Source organism: Podarcis melisellensis, assembly GCF_964234715.1.
Source record: "Podarcis melisellensis genome assembly, chromosome: 3".
Classification (NCBI taxonomy): Eukaryota; Metazoa; Chordata; class Lepidosauria; order Squamata; family Lacertidae; genus Podarcis; species Podarcis melisellensis.
The window spans coordinates 12,621,444-12,648,505 of record NC_138530.1 but is presented as its reverse complement, the minus strand read 5'-3'; the positions used below and the strand labels follow the sequence as shown (position 1 = coordinate 12,648,505).

At 42.5% G+C, this 27,062-nt stretch overlaps 1 protein-coding gene across 3 annotated transcripts in view; it reads right to left on the bottom strand.

Annotated features, from left to right (window-relative positions):
* PSME4 (proteasome activator subunit 4) overlaps positions 1 to 26,003 on the bottom strand; it is an 83,063-nt gene extending 57,060 nt beyond the window's left edge. The window contains exons 1-6 of one of the 3 annotated variants that reach the window (XM_081903645.1): positions 25,531 to 26,003; positions 15,783 to 15,923; positions 14,793 to 14,909; positions 12,546 to 12,605; positions 3,883 to 3,927; positions 2,159 to 2,308 (exon numbers count right to left, since the gene is read on the bottom strand). In XM_081903645.1, coding sequence (XP_081759771.1) covers positions 2,159 to 2,308; positions 3,883 to 3,927; positions 12,546 to 12,605; positions 14,793 to 14,909; positions 15,783 to 15,923; positions 25,531 to 25,778 — 761 coding nt within the window. In that variant the 5' untranslated portion in view covers positions 25,779 to 26,003. Of the gene's footprint in view, positions 1 to 2,158; positions 2,309 to 3,882; positions 3,928 to 9,704; positions 9,765 to 12,545; positions 12,606 to 14,792; positions 14,910 to 15,782; positions 15,924 to 25,530 lie in introns of all 3 variants that reach the window. The other 2 variants (XM_081903644.1, XM_081903646.1) reach the window with 2 other exon arrangements.
* Between the last annotated feature and the right edge of the window lie 1,059 nt (positions 26,004 to 27,062).

The following is a 27,062-nucleotide window of genomic DNA, read 5'->3' as shown; positions in this document are numbered from 1 at the left end:
TGAGGACTTCAAAGAGAGGTGAGATGCCAGCAGCACAAAATCACTTGTACCCAAACCTTAGAACCCTGTGCTTGGAACTAAATCCTGCCTGCTGGAAGGGAGCTTACTTTGATGGAAGTGCTGTCAACATTAGAAGCTAAAAAGCAACAACGTACGCTCAGTATACGACTTAAAAACAAAGCAAAAGCCTCAAAACGCACAAAATAGCAAAGTATGGTAAACAATATGAGACACACACACACACACACACACTGATAATATCAATAAATCAGAGTGACTCCATATGAAGAAGGCAGCCTCCTTGAATCTAGGAAGTCCAAATATATATAACATTTGCTATGATGGGGTGTGCCTTATCAGTGTTTGCCACCCATCAGGATGAAAGCAACCACTTATAAAGCTATGCAAGGAACTCAAAGATGGGACACGGTCCAGAGGAGAGGCATTCTGGGGACAGGCACTTTAGTAAGTGTGGCTTAATATGACCTTGAAGTGATAAGCCCAAAGAGAAACAACTGAGATATGAAGCCACTTAATGAGAACATTCAAGGACAGCCTGAAACAGCTTGGAGATAAATATGGTGCTGTCTCAATTGATGAGGGCAGAAAATATGAGGAAGCATAGTTTTTGAACGTCTATTACGCCTAGCTGTACAGTTTGCTATCCAACTTTTGACTCTATTCCATAGCCGCATCTATATTAACACATGCCACTTGATTTCGTTCTCTCCGCTCCCTACCATGTGATTTCTAAGAGACAATTTACAAACAGAGGTTATTGTTCCTGCAAAGAGGCAAAACCCTTGCTCAGATTCTAAGCAAGATTTCAAACTTGTTGGAGACATATTCTGCTAAGAAATCCACTGGGGGGGAATGCTCCCGCCCATCAACTTCTAATTACTCCCCACACATATGTATATATACAAATATTCCCCCAATCTTTTAGCAACAGTTGCTTGATAAAGAAGCTGCAAATTCTGAAGAAGGAGCCAGAATAAAATACGCTTATGCCAAAGTCTGCAGCTTAGGTACATTGGGAACAGATCCTGATCACCCAAGAAGCCACGGCTGAGATACAATGAGCTTCTGTAGGGCATGACCAAGGAAATATTTTTACTCTCTGCCCCCCCCCCCCGAATTGCAAGCCTCAATGTCACATCACAAACTGCTTTTGAAACTCTCCTCATTCAAAACAAGCTTGCATAGTGGCACAGGGATATGCTGTTTGAGAAATGTAAGCCTGAAGCACTTTTGGATGCAACTAGTCATGCAAATATTTGCATCAATGATAGTTCCCTTAAACCTGCTTCATATTTCATTGCTGACAAACTAAAAAAAGATTCAAAAGAGGCACAATCCAATCATTAGAAATTTTAACCCCCGGAATCATTATCATAGCACTGAAATGCGCAGGAACTGAAAGCCAAACTGAAACATGCCAAATCTATTCACACATGTCAATGACCAGAACCTCTTTAATCAAAGGAATGCCAGATCCAGGATTGTGGAGTCCATGAACAAAGCAAGGAACAGGTAAGGCAGGCAAACAAGAGTTCTCTCATGCTGCCTCTGACCTTCCTAAGCACATCTTGCAATATGAAAAAAGTAGTGCACTTGGGATAATGGGAATTTTGCCAGTTTTGAGCTACCAGTTTTGGAGACAGGCACTGGAGCCTGAACCAAAAGTCTAGACATGAAAAGGCTTGGTTTGTTTAAGGCTTAGGGCTCCAATATGATTCGGCGCCCAAATCAAGTTATTAGAGTTGGTACATCTGTGAATAAAAAGCAATGGTATCTACAGTATTCTTGTTGTAGAAATAAGAGAGTATGGCAATGCTGCTCAATATCAGGAACTCATTTGCTTCCCACTCAAGAAATAGAACTTTAATTGAATATATATAGAGAGAGAGAGATAGCGAGAGAGAGAGAGAGAGAGAGAGAGAGAGAGAGAGAGAGAGTATCAATTGTAAGAGAGTTAATTCTGGAGATCAGCTCTCAGGTAAACTGATTAGATCATTCCTGTTACAAACAGGCATTCAGAATGTAACTCTACAATGAAGTACACGGTGTAGTTCATTACATATATAATTTATTCAAAAGCCTTCCATGCAATAGATTGTTCGGTGAGAACATCTTGAAGTAACTAAGACCAACTCACCTAAAACCTTTGTGGTGGAGTTCTGGAGGAAGAGTGGTAGGCAGAAACAGTTCAAAGTAAGTGATGGCCTTCTGCATAGTAACATCAAAAGGGCACATTAGCGGCCGCCATTCATCTAGCATCTCGGCTGTTGCACTTTCGGGGAAATACCTAAAGGGAAAGAGGGATGTGATGGGTTGGCTCATATGCACAAGTGGTACTTCAGCAACATATTTAATCAGGTGGATAGAATTCACTGACACAAGGTGCAGCGATAGAAGCCACTAGGCTCAGGCGTCTTTTAAAACAGCATTGGAGAGAATGAAGGAAAGGTGATCATGGTAGCTAAACAGGACCTCAATGTACAGAGGCAATAAGCCCTGAAAACCAGTAACAGAGGGAGGGGGCAAAAGAAGATGGGAATGCCATCACTTGCATGGCCTGACTGTGGCCATCCCTGAGGTATCTGGCTGGCTGCTATTCTAGATGGACCTTTGGCGTGATGCAGAAGGACAAAACAGATGTTCTCATGAGAGCTGGAAGCAGGAGAGAGATGGAGAGTTCATACATTAAAAGAGTGCATGAGGGGATTGTAGTGATGTGCAGCCAGGTCTCCCAAGCAGAGCCCAGAAACCATGCTCCCACCCAACAGCCACACATTTGGCGAAAGCAAAACTATAACTTTGTTGATAAAATGTGTGGCAGTAAAGATAATCTCGCAATAAAGAATAGTTTGTGTCACTTAAATATTTAAGTGTTTAATTAAGTATTAGTTAGGAAGATTAAGCGTCTTTTAATGTACATAAATTTGCTTTTTCTTCTTTCTTTTTTCTGTATTTTCTTTTCTTTTTTCTTAATTGTTTTTTCTTTAATTTTCTTTTTGTAGTATGAGATTGCAAATTCTTTGTATAAGTGTGTAATTTAAATTAATAAAGATTATTTTTTTAAAAAAAGAATAGTTGGTGTCATTAACAGTACGCCAGGTTTATACAATGCTGATAACATTCTTTATGCACTAGTTCCCAAACTACAAGAATAGAACAATAGGACTCTCTTTTTTGGAGACCAGTGTTTAGCTTGCCCCAATGGTAAAGATGATAGTGGCCCAAACAAGATCTGAGAGGATATACCGGTAATTCATTTGGAAAGATTTACTTTAAGTATGTCAGCAAAGACCAGTGAATGCATTTCCGTCTATAAAATATGCAAGCATAATAGTATCAAAGAAAAATTAACAGCACATTATATGTGAATGCATCTTGGGGAATGAAAAATATAAGGAACAGCACAGCTACATGAAAGGGTTACAATATGTCAGATTAAGATTAACCTGACCCAACTACTGTACTTTTGTTTATGAATGAGATAGAAGTAGTTCTTAACACAAGGAGTCTTCTAAACAAAAATATGTTCATGTCATAACTGACATATTTATTAACCACAAATAACTATAGCCTCCACTACTGAGTAAGTGGGGGGTGTGTGTGTTAAAATTTGTTTACACAATTTAATCTTTCAGGGATGCATTTTCCACCAGTAGCTTCATGAATTTAAAAGTGCATTCTGTTGCCCACTGCTGATGGCAAAACCCCATAAACACACAGGACTTCCCCCGCTTCCATAAAAGGCTAAGGGGAATGCCCCTTACCCACATGTAGAGCTATCTTGCCATTTAAGGCTTTAAAGAGAAAATATTTCTCTTTAAGAAATACATAATGGCTTTGAAAGCTGTTAAAAGTACTTACGGTCTACAGTTTTTCACGAGGGTTTTCAAAACACTTTCTACAGAGCTAAAAAAAGAAAGAGAGAGAGAGAAAGGTTAGGTAAATTACATGATCCTATTTCAAGTGAAGTATATCAAGACAATTGCCTGATTGGGCAAAGATTACGATGATACTGATGCAATTAGACATCTTCTTGTGTGCATGCAGTAGCTAATCTTCCTTTACTCTACAGACCTAATTACAAGGATTAAAGCTGATTTGCCCGATTCCTGACTCTGCTCTTCTCCTTGAGTATCTGTTGGGACATATAAGAGGAACCACCAATATAACAACTTATTTGATTATGTCATGTCCTGAACTAAGCAACTTTATCGGGTTTTGAAAGAGAGAATGAGAAGTCACGTGATAGTTGATAAGAGCTCTGGGATAAAATAAGTTGACTAAAACGTATCTCGTATTACTAAGGTATATTTCTAAAATGCATCAGCTCAACCTAATACAGAAAATGTGTTTATCTCCTGAATAAGTCATCCCTGGACCCTGATGACAGCTATTTATGGACTGCAAATATCCTCTTTATTGGATACAATGCTTCTCTTAAAGAATAATTAAGTTACTATAAAATAATCTGAATAAGAGCATGCTAGCCCTCGGAATTAAATCTTTAAACTGAATCAATGCCTCTACCAGACAAAATGAGCCAAGAGAGACATTTCTGTGTAAAGAAGAACCTATTTAATAATACTTTACACTCTACCTACCAAACATGCATTTCATTTTCACCTGGTGAAAATAGCCTGCTCTAATTGGTTTAGTAATTTGACCCATCAGTCATGAGTATTTCATTTTCATTTTTGCTTTGTTTTGGCAAGAATGGAGCTGGACCAAGGCAGAGTGAAGCAGAAAGAGGGAACGCTAGGGGGGAAAAAAGACAAAATGGTCCAGGTCTCAGATTCATGTATTCCTAAACCTTACAGGTGACTAAGATGGTAAGAGCTTGTGGATGGGGTAAGCACTCCTGCTTAAGAAGCAGGGTCATAGTATGGCAGATCCTTTTCAGTCCACCTTCGTCTAGTGCCTTTTCTCATCTATGGTTGGTGTGGCAGCTACACCCTTTCTTGGGTAAAGATGACCTTGCCACAGTGATTCATGCTCTTGAAATGTCAAGGTTAGATTGTTGTAACATGTTAAGCAAAGGTCTAACATTGAAGAGTGTTTGGGAAATTTTAACAAAACTGCACATTGACAATGTGATTGACAGGATATACTGCACTGAGCACATTACATGAATATTGAGAATATATATATTAGTTATCCACGTTTCTGTCCAATTTTAAATGTTGTTTTTGATCTTTATAGTCCCAAGTTGTTCCAAGACAGGAGCATTTTAAAGGCTGTATTTCCCAGTATGAGTCTGCCCATCCAGTAAGACTCCTGATAGCTGCTGTCTATTAGTTGCTGCTGCTCGTCTGTTTAGCATTTATTTTGGGTTTTTAGTTTGTTTTAGGTTTATGTACAAATATACAAAAACTGAACTGATGCTGTTAAACTGAACTGTGGCAAAGCTGGGTAGAGATGCTTAAAAACAAATCTACCTGCCAAAGTTTCTCACTTTTAATTAACTCATTTTTCTACGCTTTGTAACCAGAAGACATGCACACATATTCTATGACATCGGCTGTTTCTGTCCAATAATTATAAACACAGAAAGTTTAAGAAGCCATCTATGAACTACTAAAGTTACATAAAAAGTAGAGTGAAAATAAGCAGTGATGTGATTATCATTGCTATTCAGAGCTACACTCTAGTGCATTTGTGAAGGTGAAACCTCTGACAGTGGTTGACTCAGATTATTCAAGCTGCTAAGCACACAAAGCAATTTTTAATTCAGCTTCTCCGAGGAAAGGGAAAGCTGCCACTTCGGGAGAAATTAAAACTTCGCAGAAGTGATAGGCAGAGACTAGAAATTTTGGGAGTTAAGGAAGCTAAGCAATAAAGAGCCTGGTGGCAAGAAGGCTGCAAGAAGGGCCCAAATGCAGAACCATTTGAGTCAATAAATATTGGCTGAGCATGCTAGTCAACATCTTGTTTGGCAGACCCTGACTCCCCTCTTGCCATAGTAAGAGGGGTGAGCAAGATCAAACCCTGAGAATGAACAAAGGATTGAGAAAGAAGGAAGGGCAGGTGGAGGCTAAGGCTTGTCCCCTCCTTTTTTCCTGCTAGTGGATCTTCCCCACGTTTGTGTCCCAAGTTCTGATCTTGCTTTAGAATGAAAGGAGGGACATAACAGATGCAGCAACATCCATTATGCGACCAGTAAAGTGTTTGAAACAAGGTGTGCTTTCAAACAGGGCAAAGTAAGATAAAACAGCATGGCCATATCAAGATGTACTTTTCTTCTTTGCTCTGAAAGTCATGGTGGATTTCTAGCAAAGCCTCAAGAATGTGGAAGAGCTAGCAGCATTTTAAACAACTAGTTGGTGCAATAGAAGATCTCACATCACCTACTCATCTGTGTCTCATTTCATGGTATCCATATGGTTATAAACACTGTGCTCTATGAAGAACAGGAAGAGCTTAGACCTCTCTCAACAGCTGCTCATGCTAGTCTATCACCATGGAATTGAAGAATAGGAATCCTGCCTCCTCTCACCTTTCCATAATTAAACATACTAGTGGAGATGTCTCAGAGCTTATGAACACCAGATTCTACTTACAAGTGCTGTCATAATAGTCTGCTGAAGCACAGCCAACAAAGACTTTTGGAGCATCTTAAAGATGAACTAATTTATTATGGTGTACAGTGGAGTCACAACATGCCATGAGACAGATAGGCTGAAGCACACCAGATTGTTAACCAAGAAAATTCTAGAGAATTATAGGTTGGGATAATCCTTCAGGAATACTGGAGCAATCCAATAAACATTATATAACTAGACTTCTGAAAAATATTTAATAAAGACTCCCACGCAAACTTAATCATCATAAGATAGGAGGACAGGTCAGAACTATAACTGGTTGATGAACAGGAAGCAGAGGGAGAGAGTAAATCAACAGATCTCACAAGAGAGGTAAACAAGCATTGGTGGTCTGTACTGAGTCATACTTGACATTGATAAGTGATTTGGTGTCAGAGGTGAGCAGTGACGTAACCAAATTTATAGAAGAAGCCAACTTATTTGTGACAGTGAAAATGCAGGTACTCTACAAATAGCACCGAGGATCTTTCCAAACTGGGTGAAAAGGGGAAGAAAACTGCAAAAGAGGTTCGATATAAATAAGCAAAAATCCTGGACTAAAGCTTTCTGAGGACATGGAAATGTTTTCAAAATATGCATAGTCTGGGGGGCGGGGGGAGATTCAACTAGGACCAGAGATAACCAGATCCAAATCCCCACTCGGCAATGAAGTTTTGGGTGACCTCAGGCCAGTACCTACCACACAGGGTTGATATAATGATCAAACGGAGGAGAACACGTATTCTGCCCTAAGCTCCCAGGGAAAAACTGGAGTCACTCAACGAAATGGATTTCAAAAGTCTTTTAATTGTTTTTTATATACCTTATTACTGCCAAAAGATGTGATGATAGCCAACTGGCTATTACATGGGGCAAATTCATGGAGGACATGGAACCTCCATGTCCAGCGGCAGTTGGTGGTGGGACAAAAACTGTGGGAGGGCTCCTGCCATTATGACTTGCCCTGTTTCTGGGCTTCTTCGAAGCACCTGCCTGACCACTGTGAGAAACAGGACACTGGACGAGATGGAACCCTAGTCTGCTCCCGTGACACTTTTCTACCAAGGATGCTTTAAATATATAACTTACTTTGATATATTTCCCAGAACTGAACCTGTACCTTTGGAAATTACTAATCCCATGTATGTCAAACAAATGTGTAAATATTTCATGTTTAGTTAATGAGTTTTGGGGAAGATGCTGCTGGTTTCCCGGTTCTGTAGGGGGGGGGGGACTTGCTTTAGATAAATAAAAAAAGGAATGGCTCCGGAAAAAGGTTGATGAAACACTTTTTGGTTGTTAACGTGAACAGAGATTTTACAAACTACAGAACCTTCTCTTACAATGTCAAATGTACTTCTGGACCACCGCCTTGCCGACGTGGGGATCCAGGGCACAGTCCTTCAATGGCTGCACTCGTTTCTCTCTGGTCGGGGACAGAGGGTGGCGCTTGGGGGGGAATTGTCATCGCGCCACTCCTTGGTGTGTGGAGTGCCTCAGGGTGCGATTCTCTCCCCGATGCTTTTTAACATCTTTATGCGCCCCCTCGCCCAGCTTGTCAGGAGTTTTGGGCTGGGCTGCCATCAGTATGCTGATGACACCCAACTCTACCTGTTGATGGATGGCCATCCTGACTCGGCCCCAGACACACTGATCAGATGCTTGGAAGCTGTGGCTGGATGGTTGCGTGGGAGCCGGTTGAAGTTAAATCCTTCGAAGACAGAGGTCCTCTGGCTGGGACGGGATGATATGGGACTGAGGGGGCAGCTCCCATCTCTTGCGGGGGTGCAATTAGTGCCAGCACCGTCCGTTAAGAGTTTGGGTGTAATCTTCGATACCTCCCTCTCCATGGAGGCGCAGATTGCAGCTATTACAAAGGCGGCATTTTTTCATCTCCGCCAAGCTAAGCAGTTGGCTCCTTACCTCTCTCGCCCTGACCTAGCTACTGTGATCCACGCGACGGTCACCTCCAGACTGGATTATTGTAACTCGCTCTACGTGGGGCTGCCCTTGAGACTGACCCAAAAACTCCAGCGGGTGCAGAATGCCGCAGCGAGACTCCTTACGGGGTCTTCGCTGCGAGATCACATTCATCCGGTGCTATACCAGCTGCACTGGCTCCCGGTGGAGTACAGGATCAGGTTTAAGGTGCTGGTTTTAACCTTCAAAGCCCTATACGGCCTAGGACCCTCGTACCTACGGGACCGCCTCTCCTGGTATGCCCCACAGAGGAACCTACGGTCTTCAAACAAAAACACCTTGAAGGTCCCAGGCCACAGAGAGGTTAGGCTGGCCTCAACTAGAGCCAGGGCCTTTTCGGCTGCGGCTCCAACCTGGTGGAATGCTCTGTCACAAGAGACAAGGGCCCTGCAGGACTTGACATCTTTCCGTAGGGCCTGCAAGACAGAGCTGTTCCGCCAGGCCTTTGGTTAGGGCGCAGCCTGACTCCCTCCTCTGGCAACCTTTACAAAACTTTATGGCTGCCATCAATCTTGATTTTAATTAATTTTTATAATGTTTTTATAATGTCGCACTATTTTGGTGTTGTTAGCCGCCCTGAGCCCGGCTTCGGCTGGGGAGGGCGGGATATAAATAAAATTTATTATTATTATTATTATTTAAGGCTGGAATCCTAAACATACTTACCAGGAAATAAAACCCATCAAACCAATGCACAGAATTGCACTGCAAGTCTTAACCCAAAAATTATTTTAAAAATTCAACCAACTCTCTTCATCATTCTCTCTCTTTTTGCATTCCACCAAGCTTTGTGGAAAGTTAAATTCATGCATTTCTAAGCTTTGTGCAAATTATGCCTAATAATTAAAGCACTACATTCACCATAACTTTTAAATTTACTAGTCAACAGAAATTAGCAGATAGCCATATTTTCAGCCACTTCACACAGAATGTATTTTCTCACAAGTAGGCTTAAATACAGTGCGACATTCCCATAAACTGTGGTGTAATGTTAACATTGGGGTGGTGTTTTTTTCAGTTTTAAAAAAGTTACATGTATGTGGACAAGTGTTACAACTGAACAGGCCATGCAAGAAGATAATGCTTCGGCCAGAACTAAATAAACCAAAAAAAAATTGTCCTTACCACCTATGTAAAACATTAAGCACAAATGTTTTAGGTGAAGACAAGCCTGGTCGACATGAACTGAACATAAAGAAGAAAGATAGATAGATAGATAGATAGATTCTTTATTGTCATTACACAAGTGCAACATTGCACAAGTGCAACGAAATTGGATGCCATCCCTTAAAAAACAACAAAAGCAAAACAACAACAACAACCAAACAAACCACATTCCAGCCACACCCACACCCACACCCATCAAACTCCCAGGTCACACTATCGAGTTACAGCATTCAAAAAGGCCACAGCTCTTGGATAGAAACTATTTTTCAGTCTATTTGTCCTTGACTTGATGTTTCTATATCTCCTGCCAGAAGGCAGTAGAGCAAACAGACTGTATCCCGGGTGAGATGAATCCTGCAGGATGTTGTTTGCTTTCCTAAGACAACGGGAACCGTACAGTTCTTCCAAAGATGGGAGAGGATGACCAATAATCCTTTGGGCTGTGGTTATGACCTTCTGGAGCACCTTCCTCTCCCTAGCTGTACAACTGGAGAACCAAGCACAAATACAGTATGTGAGAATGCTCTCTATGGAGCCTCGGTAGAAGGACACCAGCAGTCTCTCACTCAGATTGTTCTTCTTTAAAAGTCTGAGGAAATAAATTCTCTGCTGGGCCTTCTTCACCAGAGCAGTGGTATTTGCGCTCCAAGTCATGCCCTGATCGATAGTCACTCCCAAAAACCTGAATTCCGCCACCCTCTCCACCCGTTCCCCGTTGATATACAAGGGCTGAATGTCCGCCTTTTTTTTCCTGTAATCCACCACCAATTCCTTGGTCTTAGCCGTATTAAGAGCCAGATTGTTCTCTCCACACCAAACACAGAGCCGCTCCACCTCGTCCCGATAGGCGGACTCATTCCCTCCTGAAATGAGCCCCACCACCGTAGTGTCATCAGCAAACTTGATGATTTTGTTGCTGGAATAGATGGCTGTACAGTCATACGTATAGAGAGTATAGAGCAGGGGACTCAACACACAACCCTGTGGTGAGCCGGTGTTAAGGCTAAGGGCTTTGGACATATGTGACCCTACTCTAACCCTCTGAGAACGTTCTGACAAAAAATCCAAAACCCAGAGACAGGTGGAGTTGGAGAGTCCAATCGCCTCTAGCTTGGACACCAGTCTATGGGGGAGGATAGTGTTAAAAGCAGAGCTAAAATCCACAAACAGCAGCCTCACATAACTCCCTGGCTGCTCCAGATGGGACAGAGCAGCATGGAGAGTGGTGGTGATAGCGTCTTCTGTGGATCTATTTGCCCTGTATGCAAACTGGTAGTTGTCAAAAGTTGATGGAAGACAGGAAATAATGTGACGGCGCACCAGTTTCTCAAAACACTTCATGATGATTGGAGTCAGTGCAACTGGTCTGTAGTCATTCAAACTACTGATTGTGGGTTTTTTAGGCAGAGGAACAATAGTTGACGACTTCAGGCAGGGTGGGACAATAGACTGGTGTAAGGACTTGTTGAAGATCTTAGTAAAGACCCTCGCCAGCTGATCCGCACAGCCCTTCAACACCTTTCCAGTGATGCCATCAGGTCCAGCAGCCTTCCTCGGATTCACCATCCTCAATACCTGTCTCACCTCGTGCTCCTCTAGTGAATGAGGGGCCCCTATGGGCTGGTGGCTGTAATACCGGCGTCTCAGGTGGCTCCTTCTCGAAGCGAGCAAAGAAGAGGTTAAGCTCCTCCGCCAGCAAAGGGTCACCGTCGACAGCACCAAGGTTAGGTTTGTAGTTGGTAATATGCTGAATCCCCTGCCACATCTGTCTTGTGTTGTTGCTCCTTAAATTATCCTCAATCCTCTGCCTATAATCCAGTTTTGCCCGTCGAATACCCCTCTTCAAGTTTGCTCTTGCCACACTGTAAAGCTGCACCTCGCCCGACCTGAAAGCCCTGTTCCTTTCCCGCAACAGGCACTGGACCTCTCTATTCATCCAGGGTTTCTGATTGGGGTAAAACCGGATGGATTTATTTACTGTGACAGTGTCTGTGCAGTGATTGATATAGCACAGAACTGCCGCCGTGTGCTCCTCCAGGTCTGAACGATCGAAAATATCCCAATTGGTTCTCTCAAAACAGTCCTGCAGCTGGTGAATAGCACCTTCAGGCCAGATTTTAACAGTCCTTGATATTGTGGGAGCCCGTTTCCTGAGTGGGATATATGCTGGTACCAGGAACAGAGACATATGGTCGGACTGGCCCAAATGTGGCAGCTGTAAAGCCCTATAGCCGTGATTTACATTCGAATAAACTTTATCCAGTGTCTTGTCCCCTCTTGTAACCTTCTCTTACAATGTCAAATGTTTTTATTTTAAGGCTGGAATCCTAAACATACTTACCAGGAAATAAAACCCATCAAACCAATGCACAGAATTGCACTGCAAGTCTTAACCCAAAAATTATTTTAAAAATTCAACCAACTCTCTTCATCATTCTCTCTCTTTTTGCATTCCACCAAGCTTTGTGGAAAGTTAAATTCATGCATTTCTAAGCTTTGTGCAAATTATGCCTAATAATTAAAGCACTACATTCACCATAACTTTTAAATTTACTAGTCAACAGAAATTAGCAGATAGCCATATTTTCAGCCACTTCACACAGAATGTATTTTCTCACAAGTAGGCTTAAATACAGTGCGACATTCCCATAAACTGTGGTGTAATGTTAACATTGGGGTGGTGTTTTTTTCAGTTTTAAAAAAGTTACATGTATGTGGACAAGTGTTACAACTGAACAGGCCATGCAAGAAGATAATGCTTCGGACAGAACTAAATAAACCAAAATAAATTGTCCTTACCACCTATGTAAAACATTAAGCACAAATGTTTTAGGTGAAGACAAGCCTGGTCGACATGAACTGAACATAAAGAAGAAAGGTTTAAAAACAAACAATGAAAAAGGAAATTGTAGAATTGTAAACAAAATGACTCAGAAAACAGGCACACACAAACCAAATGATTCCAATTCTATTTCTTTCATTTTCTATTTATCCTTCTCAATTTACCAGAAGGGGCAACAATGAAATAAGATATTTTAAACAATGTTGCCAAAACACCATGAGAGAAAAAGTCGCACTGCACAATTTTAAATTCTAGTCTAGCCAACCTTAAATTTTTCCAACAGGGCTTACTTCTTCCCCTCAGGTCTCTTTGCCAATTTACACACTTTTTTTTACCTAAAACGTTTTGAAAATGCCCTGTCCTGTGCTTTTACATCAGATGCAATATAGCTTGGCCACAGCTCACAGAACTATGAGTCAAACTCCAACACATGCTTGATAAAAAAGCACCTTCCTCTAGTAGTGCCTATGCGCGTGCACACTAGAAAGAAATTAACAGTACGTACATGGGGATCTGCTCCTCAAAGATTAGAAGTCAAACTGGGCACAGCAAAGATCACAAGAGTACTTCAACTAGCTTTCCAGATTGAGGTGTGAGATTAAATTTGGGCGAGGTGACGTAGCTCAAAAGTTATAGTTCATGCTTCACAGTAAGACGTTCAAGGTTCAACCGCTGGTATCTCTATTTAAAATAGAGTTGGATGACCTGTGGCCTTCCAGGTGTCATTAATTCCAACTCCCATCAGATCCAGCCAGCATGGCCAAAAGTCAGGGATTATGGGATCTATAGTCCATCAAAATCTGGAGGGTCACAGTTTAGGTACCCCTGGTTTAAAAGACCTCAAGAAGCAAGTTGGGAATGTTAAGTCACTTGAAACATTGACTTTATGATAACTAGAGATTCTAGTTGTCAAACTGGGGGGCTTCTTTCAGTGAACATCATACTCTTAACCACTTGGTTATTGTTCCATCTTTATAGCCTACCTACGAGACCGCCTCTCCTGGAATATCCCACGGAGGAACTTACGATCTTCAAACAAAAACATCTTGGAGGTCCCAGGCCACAGAGAGGTTAGGCTGGCCTCAACCAGAGCCAGGGCTTTTTTGGCTGTGGCTCCGATCTGGTGGAATGCTCTGCCACAAGAGACTAGGGCCCTGTGGGTCTTGACATCTTTCCACAGGGCCTGCAAGACGGAGCTGTTCCACCAAGCCTTTGGCCAGGGCACAGCCTGACTCCCTCCTCTGGCAATCTTCACAGAACTCTAGCCCAATGGTTGCCATCAATTTGATTTGAATTAATTTTATAATGAAATGGTTTTAGAATGTTGTATTATTTTATTGTTGTTAGCCACCCTGAGCCCAACTTCGGCTGGGGAGGGCGGGATATAAATAATTTTTTATTATTATTATTTTATTTATTTATTTATTTATTAATAATAATAATAATAATAATTATCTAAAGCTGAGAATTCTCTTAATGTGAACAGATATAAGATGCTTTCTACGTTAATTCAGATCAATCGACCCCCTAGCAGCAACTCTCCAGAGATTGAGGTCGAGGGCTTTGAGAATCTTGCCATCCTTGATGCTTTTAACTAGAGATGCAATGGATTGAAACTTGGCCACTACACATGCAAAGCATAACTAAGCTATGGCTTGTCTGTAAAGCAGTGCCAGCTTTCAGAAGTGGGTGACACTGTGCTGTTTTCTGTTTGTAAATGGCCAGTTTTCACTCACAGCTTACAGATATCAAACTGTATTTTCTAAAACCTTAGACTAATCAGATTATTCATCTCATGAAATGTAATCATGTCACTTGTTTGTAAACCAGAAAAGGCACATGAGTAATAGAAGACATTGTGAGCACCCACAGTAAAACAAAAAGCAGAGTATAAATCTTGTTATCTTCAGTTCACATGACTGAAGAAAATATATTTGATAAACTGCACAATTAGAGCTGAGAAAAACCAGCAAGCTGAAATTAATATTTGCTGGTTGGGCTATTTTAAGTTTTTAGGCTTTACACATTGAGTTTCTGCAAGCTGTCCCTACACAAGTTATTCCTACAATCAAATTCTGACTTTTTGTCTGTTATCCTTGAGGATCAACAAAGCATCATCCCGTCAGTATCTTACAAATATGTTTAAAATAAAAAGGTAAACCCGTTCTAGCTCACATTTTTAAAAACTAAAACAAAAATCTTACTTTGGAAACCAATTTAATCCAAGATGTTCAGTCTTAGAGTACAATATCCGTTCCAGCATTTCGTACAGTGGCCTCCATGGCAATTCTAAGTCATCCCTTGAAAGAAGTTCTTTTTTCCTAAATTAAAAAAGCAGTTTAAGATTAATGATTAATTACAACTGGATGTAACTTTCATACCCCAAAATAGCACAACAGAAAGTCTGGCTGCAACTTTGCTTTAGTCATCACCCCTTTCACACAGCTTCCTAGTAATCCATAACATGTCAAGAAAATTATCTCAGGACATTTTCTAGACAAAGTTGAAGCAATTGTTTAAGATGTAGATGCAACTACACATTACATAGCACTAACCAGGCTTCTCTCTTAATAGGAATTTGGAACCAGGTTTGAATCGAAATTAACAAATTCTGTTTGAAGGGGAACTATTGTTTGTTTGTGCTGATAGAATGCTAAACCACAGTTTACAAGTGTAGGGAAGGGAATTTACATGTCAGAAGGGAAGGTACATGTACAGGCCACTCTTAACCTTAGCTGAGATTATTGCCAATGTTAATTCAGAGTTACATTAACCAAGCCAGTTTGTTTTGGAGGAGGTCACAAATATGCCTGCCAGAAGTGAGCCCCTCTTTTAAAGTGCTGAGTAAAAAAGTAAGAAATGGCGTTGGACCTTGTGTTGGGCCTCAAATGCACTTTGAAGCAGCAAGACTGAGCGATTTCATGAATCAACCCCTCTCCTTCTGCCAGACATGGGGAAAGGGCAGGGAACACCTACCCCTGCTTTCATGCTGGATTTCTGACACTTCTGAGTACCTTCAAAATCCAGCATGGTGAAAGACACAAGCCCCCAACAAAAGCCAATCCAAATTTTGGGGCCGTTTAACTAGAAAGGCTTGTCTCCAGCCTCAAAGTCAGCTATTTTTTCCCCAAATTACTCTTCCACAGGACATAAGATACTTCCGTTACACAGGAGTAATGAAAATGGTAACTTACTTCAGCAGGTTTATCAAAAGACGTGCAAAACCTTGCATCATGCTGATCTCCAACTTTGGGATAGTTACTAGCTCATATAAGAGCTTGATAAAAAGGACATGGTCTTCTTTGCTAAACTTTCTCCCATAGAGCCGGAGATACCTTTAAGAAGAAGAAGAAATACATAATGTGGAAAACATTTATTTATTTAAATATGTCACCCTTCAACAAGCAAGCTCTCTTGGAAGATAAAAATATAACTACCAAAACAACATGTACACATAGCACAGCAGAAAAATACAATGAAAGCCAATGTTTTCAAAACATACTGAAAGGCTTGGGCAAGTAAAAAGGCGCAGAGACATTGAATTTAATAATAAGTGAGCCTCCCTGAGATAGGCATTCCAAATGCTGTGTGCCACCACTGAAAAGGCTCAGCAACTTCTGGTACCGTCAACTATGCTATCCTGCTGGATCAACTGTCTGAGTTAGGGATGGGTGGCACTGCCTAGCGGTGGCTGGGTGGTCATTTCCAGAGGGTGATGCATGGGGGGGGTCACTTTGGCCCTGTGGAGCCTTCAATGTGGGGTTCCTCAGGGTTCGATTTTATCTCCTATATTGTTTAACCTCTACAGGAAACCACTGAGTGTGCTCACCCAGAGTTCTGGCATATGCTGTAAGCAATATGCTGATGGCACACAGCTCTACTTCTCCTTTACATCTGCATCCCGTTTTATCACTACCCGAAGGAGTCTCAAAGCGGCTAACAATCTCCTTTTCCCTAACCCTTCCCTGTGAGGTGAGTGGGGCTGAGAGACATCAGAGAAGTGTGACTAGCTCAAGGTCACCCAGCAGCTGCATGTGGAGGAGTGGAGACACAAACCCTGTTCATCAGATTACAAGTCTACCACTCCTAACCACTAAACCATGCTGGATATGGATAAAGCCATATCCACCTGCCCTACACCTGCCATCATGTAAAATATCAGATGATGGGTAGCTTGGACAAAAGGGGCTTTGCAGAGATTCTGCACGAGGCACTTTGCAAACCCTGCAATGAGTTCATGACCCCAGGGCTTACAAACGCCATTGCAGGGCACTTCCAAAGCACACAATAATAAGCAGATTCTATAGGAAGCCATTCATAGCTGCTTTCTCTTCAGAAGGAAGAATACTCCAGTTTTAGGAACATTTCCCCCTCTGCAGCAACTGCAAAGGGACTCCCCCAACTGATTGATCATTGATTTAAAGGGAGCATCTTTGACAGCACACTCCTAGCACCAATCCACTGGTTGGTGCCGAAAGGGCATCTTCAAAGGAGGTTGCTCAATGATCAGTAGTTATGGCAACCAATTTTGAGAGCTGTCAATCACTTGCCATCACTATGACATCATAGTAACAGGTGGGTGGTTCCATTTGTACTTTTTATGTTAAAATATTTAGCTACTTGCTTTGATTGCTTAATCCATTCAATTGTAACTATTCAAGCTGAATACTTTGCTTTATTTTTAACTTTCTTCACACAGTACCGGGGAAATTCCCAGAGCTCAGAAAATAATACTCCCAATATGATATCACAATTAATAAACTTATTTAAGGATACTGTAAACATGGTAATTTATCTTAGGTATGAGAACCGTTCTTTTAAAGCCATCATTGATGGCTTTTCATTCTCTAACCTATCTTTTTATTTTCAGCAAAACTGTGAAGCTGCCAGTGCTCTAAACCTCTTAGGCTTGCAAATTACAATCGTGATTTGTGAGACAACAGTGGCTGACTCTGCTGTTTTCCTGGACAGCCAGCATTCTTCAGCCATAATTTTAAACATCAGCTATTTTAAATTTGGGGAGATTGGAGAGATGCACATAGCTTGGTAGCAGCATCACCAGTGCTGAATATATTTTCATAAGGTTTAGACTAAGAGTTCTCTTTGTCCAACATTCATATTTTGTACTCATGAAAGGGTGTTTGGAATTCAACACATAATAGAAGGAAAAGATTGAAATGTAAGTGCTATTGGAGCAGCATATGTTTAAAGGCTTACATATGTTTATAATCCTCAGCTTGGGTCCTGTATACCTGAAGGAGCATCTCTACCCCCATCATCCAGCCCAGACACTGAGGTCCAGCGCCGAGGGCCCTCTGGCAGTTCCCTCGCTGTGAGAAGTGAGGTTACAGGGAACCAGACAGAGGGCCTTCTCGGTAGTGGCACCTGCCCTGTGGAACGCCCTCCCAGTGGATGTCAAGGCAATAAACAACTATTTTACTTTTAAAAGACAACTGAAGGCAGCCCTGTGTAGGGACGTTTTTAATGTCTGATGCTGTATTGTTTTTAATATTCAGTTCGAAGCTGCCCAGAGTGGCTGGGGAAACCAGCCAGATGGGCGGGGTATAAATAATAATTATCCTTTGCAATCATCTACAACCCCCAAATGTGAAGGGTTAGAAGCCCAATTTCTAAAACTGCTAAAGGGTGTTGTTTGCTGTTTCATATGACTTTTTTCCAACCTTCCTTGGGTGGGATCCTACTGACACATCTCATCAGTATTGTACAAGAATTTCCACTTGTGAAATGGAACCCCCCCATTTTTTCTAAGTTTCCTAAACCCTAAAGCAGATTTGGAGAGGGTGCAGGGCACACACCTGGAAGCAGGTGTGGAAGTTCTATTGCACATGTGTAAATCTGTGCACTGTATTCTGCTCTGGTCAGACCTCACCTGGAGTACTGTGTCCAGTTCTGGGCACCACAGTTCAAGAAGGACACTTGACAAACTGGAACATGTCCAGGAGGGCAACCAAAATGGTCAAAGGCCTGGAAACGATGCCTTATGAGGAACGGCTAAGGGAGCTGGGCATGTTTAGCCTGGAGAAGAGGACGTTAAGGGGTGATATGATAGCCATGTTCAAATATATAAAAGGATGTCACATAGAGGAGGGAAAAAGGTTGTTTTCTGCTGCTCCAGAGAAGTGGACACGGAGCAATGGATCCAAACTACAAGAAAGAAGATTCCACCTAAACATTAGGAAGACCTTCCTGACAGTAAGAGCTGTTCGGCAGTGGAATTTGCTGCCAAGGAGTGTGGTGGATTCTCCTTCTTTGGAGGTCTTTAAGCAGAGGCTTGACAACCATATGTCAGGAGTGCTCTGGTGGTGTTTCCTGCTTGGCAGGGGGTTGGACTCGATGGCCCTTGTGGTCTCTTCCAACTCTATGATTCTGTGATTCTATGAAATCCTTGCACTGGTGGGATGTTAGCTGGATACCGCCCATTATCTCCAATTCTTCAAGTGCTCACTCAACTTTGTTTTATATTACAGGCAATACTTTCATAACAACATTTTGGCTCAGCGTACTGTTGCTCAGTATCCTCTATTAAACAGAAGGTGCAGATTAGCAGCAGCCCTCTAGCTACTATTTCCCCTGAGCGCTTCAGTGCTGAACAAGCCATGTGCCCTTGCACTAGGGTGTGGAACAGAAGTGTCAGTGTTCAGGTATGCCATCAAATTGCTGTTCCCTCAAGGCAAAGTTATTTCCTGCTCTTTATCATGACACACCAAATGGTGAACCGGAGGAGCAAGTTTGAATTGTTTCCAAATGCAAGTTCAACATTCATGAAGCACAGTGCGTGTCACTTTCAATTTCCTAGCCATGATTTCCCCTTTTAATTTTGAAGCATGCCCTCTCAAATTATTGCTCTTAACTTATTCACCCTCTAGACAAGGAGTGAGCAGCATGTGGGGCTCTGGGTTGGCTGTCATGCAGTGGCTAATCTAATTTCAAAAGCCATCTACGAGCAATTACTTCACACTTTTTTGTCAAGAGTGATCCGCTACTTCCTCTGTCAGCTTCCTGGATAGGAAAGAAGAGGGAGAGAGAAGGGTGACCCCATCTGCTGCTGCCTTTGGCCCCACCCACTGATGCAAGCAACTTCTGACAGATTGCCCACAAGGAAATCTGGCCATGGACAGAATGAAGGTTGCTCTCCCATGTTCTTCCTGTAGAACTGCCAACTCAGATTGCATCTGTGTATGGCACAAAGTCAGTCAATCAGCATGGTATGCCACTGAAGCAATGCATTTATATGTAATGCACCTATATATTCCTAGCTATTTATAAGTAGGGTTGCTAATTTTTGTTGATTTTCTTGTTTTATCTTTTGGGTTTTTTGAGTTTTTTTACAATCAAGTGTTGGATACATTTTCTGAAATAAATAAACAGAAACATTGTAAATTATTTAAACTAGGCAATATAAAAACTAAATCTAATAAATAAATCTGAAGAAAAGGTGTGATTCATGAAAACTTTGCTGTATTACAATTTTATTAAGTCACAGATTTTAAACAACTGTTTCAGATTTTAAACAACTATTAGGTAGTATACCTGCCAGGACTCTGATCATCATGACATGGAGTTTGTAAACATTAAATTACAAGCATCTTGCAATGGGCTATGAAAAACAGAGCTCTTAAAACATCTGGATCCAGCCTGCAGGCTTCCTCAAACTCGGACCTCCATATGTTTTTAGGCCTACAACTCCCATTATCCCTAACTAGCAGTACTAGTGGTCAGGGATGATGGGAACTGTAGTCTCAAAAACATCTGGAGGACCGAGTTTGATGAAGCCTGCGCTACTGGATGCAGGATACTGAGATGGGTACAAGTCTGATTTCCCAAACATAACATACCAAGCCATACTGCTCGATCATTCCATTACTTGATACTCACATCCATAAAAACAGAATGACAAGTCTAGTTAAAACTAGCAGGTTCTGATGTCTTCTAAAATCACATGGCTTTTCAGAACCCTGATGATTTTGTTAGGCAACATGTTTTGACAGCATTACCACATAACTCCTACTAGAATGAAAACAGCCCTCACTGTAAACAACACTGAGGTAGCAGCAGATGGTTAAAAGGAAAAACAGTGTCACACTATGTCTACTCAAGTTCAAGATGTCTTGTAAGGCAATCATGTGAGTCATGTTATATCTACTGAAGTAATCCTATCTAAGAATCTTTCCTAGTAAACAAAGTCGCTTCCAATGATGCAAAAGGCAGATTGATATTCCGCCAAACAACCCGCCCCCGTCCCCCAAAAGTTTCTCTTTACTAATGTTCATTGCCAGTTCCCCGAGTTCCATTACACTCTGGTGTGACTAAGAAACAGATTTGGAACACCAGTATGTCAAGTGCGAGGGCTTGGAGGACTGCTGTTCCCGTACTGACCCTTTTCGCCAGCCAAGCTGAACCGAGCTAAGAGCCAAATCCAGCTGAGCCTGGGAAGGCAAGTAGCCACAGCCATGCCCTTCAGAGGCTTCAACAACTATCCTGTCTCTGACCAGATTTTCAACCAGCCGCTGGAACATCATCAACAACAGCAATGCCCTATGGACTGCTGTCTCCAAGCATATGGGGAACATTGGAAGCACAGTATCTTTCATTCCTCTGATGCTGTTTTGCTGCATCATCTCTAACAGTGATGAAATGTCTAATGGTATTTCAGGTCCCTAACAAAGCACGTGACCTGCACATGAAACTGGGAAGACTAGACTCATCAGTCTCTGGTGGCACTTGGACCAAAGCAAATTAAGCTGCCAGCAAAGCCAAATAAAGAATAAATACTAAATAGAGTACCAAAATAAGAATTTCGAAGTGTGAATTTATATCACAAAGTCCTCATTTGCAATACAGTATTTATTATAGGTCACCTTAAGTCTATATGAGAAAAATGGGGTGTAAATTTTCTAACTCAGAAGGACACTATGCATGCAGTAGCAGGGTTGATTCTTAATTGCTGTATTTGAACAATCACATCTCATCTTAATAAGATGGCATATGAACAAGCTTCATCCCCTGCACACAGTTGGCTGCTCTTCCCTTCACACACTAGGATGCTTCAGTTTAATTATAAAATCAAAGAACTGTAGAGCTGGAAGGGACCACAAGGGTCATCTAGTCCCTCCAATGCAAGGATCTTTTGCCCAACATAGGGCTTGAACCCACGACTCTGAAATTAACTCTCATGCTCTACCACCTGAGGTGTCCCAGCAAGACAGTTCTATTAAAACAATCAGAATGCCTTTTGGCAACAAATAACCTAAGAGCAAACAATGCTGTAGCATTGTTAAGCTACGTTAGTGTGGACTGAGACATAGCCCTTATGGGAGAACACTAAAAGACCTCTGTACTGTATACTGTTTTGAACCTTCTAAAAATAAGCAGAAAACATAAACATGGTCGAAACATACAAAAATACCACAAACTGGAAACCATTTCCACTGAACAGCTGACTTCGACATGTCTAAACATAAGCAAGTGACTGTAAGGCTCAATGAAAGGCACTAACGTTTTATTGTATGATTATTGATTAATTTCTATACCACTTAATATATTTAAAATATCTCTATGTAGTGTACAGAAAACTGAAGGAACAACAATATAAACCAAATATTACAAAAATTGAGTTGCATATTAAAATGTTCCATTAATACAAATTTTCTAATATATATAAATCTATATCAATTTATTTTACTTCCAACACACCCTCCCTATCAGCCTCCGGGTTCTCACCCAGGGCTCAAACAAACTCTCAGATTACGGTACCCATAACAGTCTCACAATGAGAAGAGTTCCTGGAAACAGCAGGCATCACCCTAGTCTCTTACACAAGACTTGCTTTTTATGGGCAGGCCCAAGGTGGATGGTACATCCTCAGGCTGCCCACAATTGTGTCCTATTCAGCTGCACTCTCCACACCCAGTTCCAGGTGTAGCAGGTTTGTTGAGCATGCTATAGGCACAATACCGAAATTTTGCTTGCTGTCAACACCTGCTCTTTACATTATTTTTGAAAAATACGTAATAGCACAAACAGATTCAAAACAGGCCATCTAGTATAACCTGGGCCCAACTAAACCTTTGCCTTAGTTTTCTCTCTTTAGTAGTGTGAAATGTTAATGAAATTTATCCTCATAGTCGATTTTATTTTAAGTCACTATTAGAAAGAGATTAGGTCTAGAACTGAAGTGGCAGAAAGTGTTGTGGTACCTTTGTTAGATTGTAAGCCTTTGGGTATGTCCATCATTTTAGTCTTACTTTATTGGTTGTATTCCAAGCTGTGGTTTGGGTGCTTAATAGATATATTACCACCTTGACAATTATCTGGTTTGCTGCATTATCAGTTTTTGTAGTCAAGACTGTTACATTCATCTACTAGAGAAAGCAAGATATGTATTCCAAAGAATTCATGTCACAATAAACTAGTCACCCCTCCAAGATGCTATAGCAGCAAGGAAAGAAACTGCTACAGACTATACACAGTTTCGCTTTTAATATTTCTCTGTAGGGACAGCACAATGACAAGGCAAAAACATTTTATCAATGCCCCAGAAGACAAAGAAGTCCTTGAGCTAGAAGTTGGTGCTTTTGCCCTTGTCCAGCTCAAAACACACTTCTTTTTCCTTTGCTGACACAGCAGTATGAACAAATGTTATGTGAGATGAGTAAGAGATTAAACTCTGCAAGTTACTAGCTAGGCTTTGAACCGTGAAAGTGAAATGCGGTGCTTGTTTTGGAACTAAATGCAAATGCTATTTTGTAATCTAGTTTAAAAAGGCAAGGACAGTTGCAAGTAGCTTATGAAGTCACTGAACAAAACCTATGCGCTAGTTTTGGCAACAAAGAGTGATAAACTATTTTTAGGAGTAATGAGCTGCGTATGATTTATTAGCTGCATAAGTATAAAGCTCAGGGAACGACTACCATCACTAAAACTAACAAAACCCTCCTCTTCCCAAAGTCCAAGACTCAAGCAGCCTTGAAAGATGACACTTCCCAAACACAAGCCCACACAGGAGGTTGCACAAACAGAAGGGGTGGCTGCTCATTCCTTAAAAAAGGTCCCCAGAGGCACATGCCCCAGTCAGAAGATGTCCTTCAAAAGCAAAGCTGCAATCTTACAAACACTCAAAGCCCAACCAAGCCCCCTGCTGATCATAACACTTACAAAAATAGTGCCAGACAAAGCCTTGGGGAAGCTGGAGTCATGCAGACAGCAGCAGACAATGGTAGACACGTGGCATAGAACTAAGTTGCTGAATGTAAAAAGAGTAGCACAGGCTACTCCATCCAGGGAAGTGCAGAACCTGGGTGCCACCAGACACTGCCCCAAACAGAGGCCAGCTGCCCATTTGCCTCAGGGGCCAGATTTGAAAGAAACGGCTTTTTGAAATACCCGGGGCCTTAGATGTACGGTTATCTTTGCAACCAGAAACTGGCATAGGCAAGGAGTTAAGGCAGTGTTTATTCATCTCCCATTTTAAAAATATCTACCTTCTGTATTAGGGTGGCGGGGAGGACAGGACCGGATAAGGTGTGCCTTAAAGCCACAAACTGTCTAAGCAATCAAAGGATGCCCAACAAAGTGGAAGGGAGAAGGGAGAATCAAACATCATTTTTCCGATCACTGGCAGATTCTTCAGGCTGCACCGCTCACAGTTACCCTGAGGCACCCAAAAAGTTTGTTAAGGACACGTAGGCTGTTTTTTCTGCATGTGTTTTGATGACTTAATTGCTTTATGTGTTCTTACCTGCCCTGACACTTCAGACACAAGGCAGGTTAAAAACCTTACACCCTCTCACAATATTTGTGGTCCTGTCACTTAACAGAGCACAACGGGGACAAAACAGAGGAACTACATCTCGGAAGAATGCATACCCCACCAAACCCTACTACCCTCATTTGGGGTGGAGGGGAGAGAGACATCCATATTACCCTGAGTACAACTGACACACTGCTGCCATGCCCTCCCAACAAAGCGAAACACGAACACCAGGGAAACACCGGGCGGCTGTTAGGTTTCCAAGCACCACAGGACTCTTTTGTCTACAATCCAGAACATATTTCTTTTCCACGGGAAGCTTAAATCCCATTGCAATTGCGGGGGGGGGGGGAGAGATTAACTCCCTAGAAACCCAGCTCAAAACCGCCTGCCTGGTTCCTTCCAGCTATTAATTATAGCAACTGTTCTTGTGGTTCATTAAGGCATATTTATGGCGTTTCCTAAATCTCCAGATTACGAATGGTGGTGGGTGCTCTCCCCTTTTCCCTCCCCACTCCAGGTTGCCTGATGAAGGGTGAGGACGAGTGCCACCCCCAGGCTGACACCCCCCCCCAGCCTCAGGAAGAGAGAAGAAAAAGAGAGAAGAGGGAACCCCACCCACAAGAACAGAGGCTTGCCTTTTTGTAAAAAAAGGGGGTGCATGGGTGTAGTCGGGGGGGGGGCGCAACCAAGTAAATAAATAAAAATACCTATCCAACTAAGGTTCTCTCCCCCCACCCCACAACAGAAAGCCTGTCTATGGGTGGGAGTGAATGGGTGGCATTTGTTTCCCCAAACCACGAAGTGGGGGGTTGTTTCTTACACCAAACACCGGCAAAACCCACAGAGAAAGAGTTGGAGGAAAGGGCTGGATATTGCACTGCAACACCCCCCTCCCCACCTTTCAGAGCGTCCTGACCTAGACGGTCCTCCCCCCCCCAAAAAAAGGAACCCCAATAATAAATATTGCGGTTCTGATTTGATAGATGGAAGAAAGGGCTCAGCAGAAGGGGAGAAACAATAACTCCGGGGTGGGGAAGGAAGGGGAAGTCGACAAAATGAAGAGGCGAATGTGCGTTTGTTGAAAATGTTGAAACTTAATTATGATGGGGGGGAGAGAAATAGACCCCCCCCAATAATCCTCCCCACCCCCAACCCTTCGCCCCACTCACGTGGAGAGCTTCCTGCTCCAGAAGAGGCCTCCGGGCCAGAGCTCCTGGAGCTGCACGGCCCAGCTGAGGTTGAGCTTGATGCGGGAGAGGAGGCGGCCGGCCTCGGCCTCCAGCTTGTCGCCATAGGGCAGCAGCTTGTTGTAAACCAGCTCCTTCTGAGGCGGCGGCGGCGGAGGAGAAAGAAGAAGGGGAGGCGGAGGAGGAGGTGGCGGTGGTGGCCCGGCCTCAGCGCCGCCGGCCCCGGCCATGGCTCCGGCCGGCCGGCCGCCTCGCCCCTTCCTCGCTCCCTTCGCCCTCTCCGACGCCCCCTTTCCCCCCTCAGCCGCCGGCGCTGCCCCGCGAGAAGGCCTCTCCTCCGGCCACCGAACTCGCTCGGCTCCCTGGGGCGTCTGTCACACAGCGGCGCCTGGTGACGAAGCGGCGGAGCGAACGAGGCAACCAGCGCCGGCCTCCGCCGCCAGGCACTGAGGGAAGGCGGGGAGGGAGGGAGGGAGGGAGGGAGGCGCCGAGGTCACTTCCGCTGTGGGGAGGGGGAGGGAAGGCGGCGCTGACGGGAGGGAGGGGGGGCTCGGGGGAAAGGAGCGCGCGGGGGGGGGGGGAGGGCGGCCGCTGATTGGATGCGACGCCTGAGGGGGAACCGCGGAGAGGAGGTTGAGCGCGAGGGGCCTTAGCTGAGGGGACGGGAAGCGGCGCCAAAGAGGGGATTTTTTTATTTTAATAATAATAATAATTGTCCTTTTAATCATCATCATCATTGTTAATAATAATAATAATAATCCTTTTTGATGATGATAGTAATAGTAATAATGGGCCTTTTTAATAACAACATTTTAAACCTAACAACAACTATTATTATTACTGTGTTGTTGTTGCTGTTGTTATTATTATTTTATAAGAATGATATTTTAAACACAACAAATATTATTATTATTACTGTCTTGTTGTTGTTTTAAACCTCACAGTCTGCCCCACAGCTGCCTCTGTGGGAAAATCTCTTTTCATTTTTTAAAATTTCTACATACACACACTCCGCTTTTTATTTATTACATACTAAATTTCTATCCCGCCCTTCATCCATGGATCGCAGGGCAGTTTCAGCATAAAAACATAAAAAGTACACATCATAGTAGCAAACGGAAACAATAACCATTCACGCGCACATCATCATCCTTGTTGTTAATTGTTATTACTAAATTTTTATCCCACCTTCACCCAAGGTTCGCGGGATTTTACAGCATAAAAAAAATTACATGCCATAGTAGCAAACAAAAGCAACATCCCTGCCACTTATACACTTACTATTATTATTATTATTATTATTATTATTATTATTATTATTTATTACATACTAAATTTCTATCCCAGCCTTCATCCAGGGATCACAGGGCGGTTTACAGCATAAAAACACCAAAATACACACCAGAATAGCAAACGAAAACAATAACCCTAAACACACACTAATGATGATGATAATGATGATATACTAATTTTCCATCTCACCTTCATCCGAGGATCACGGGGCGGTTTACAAT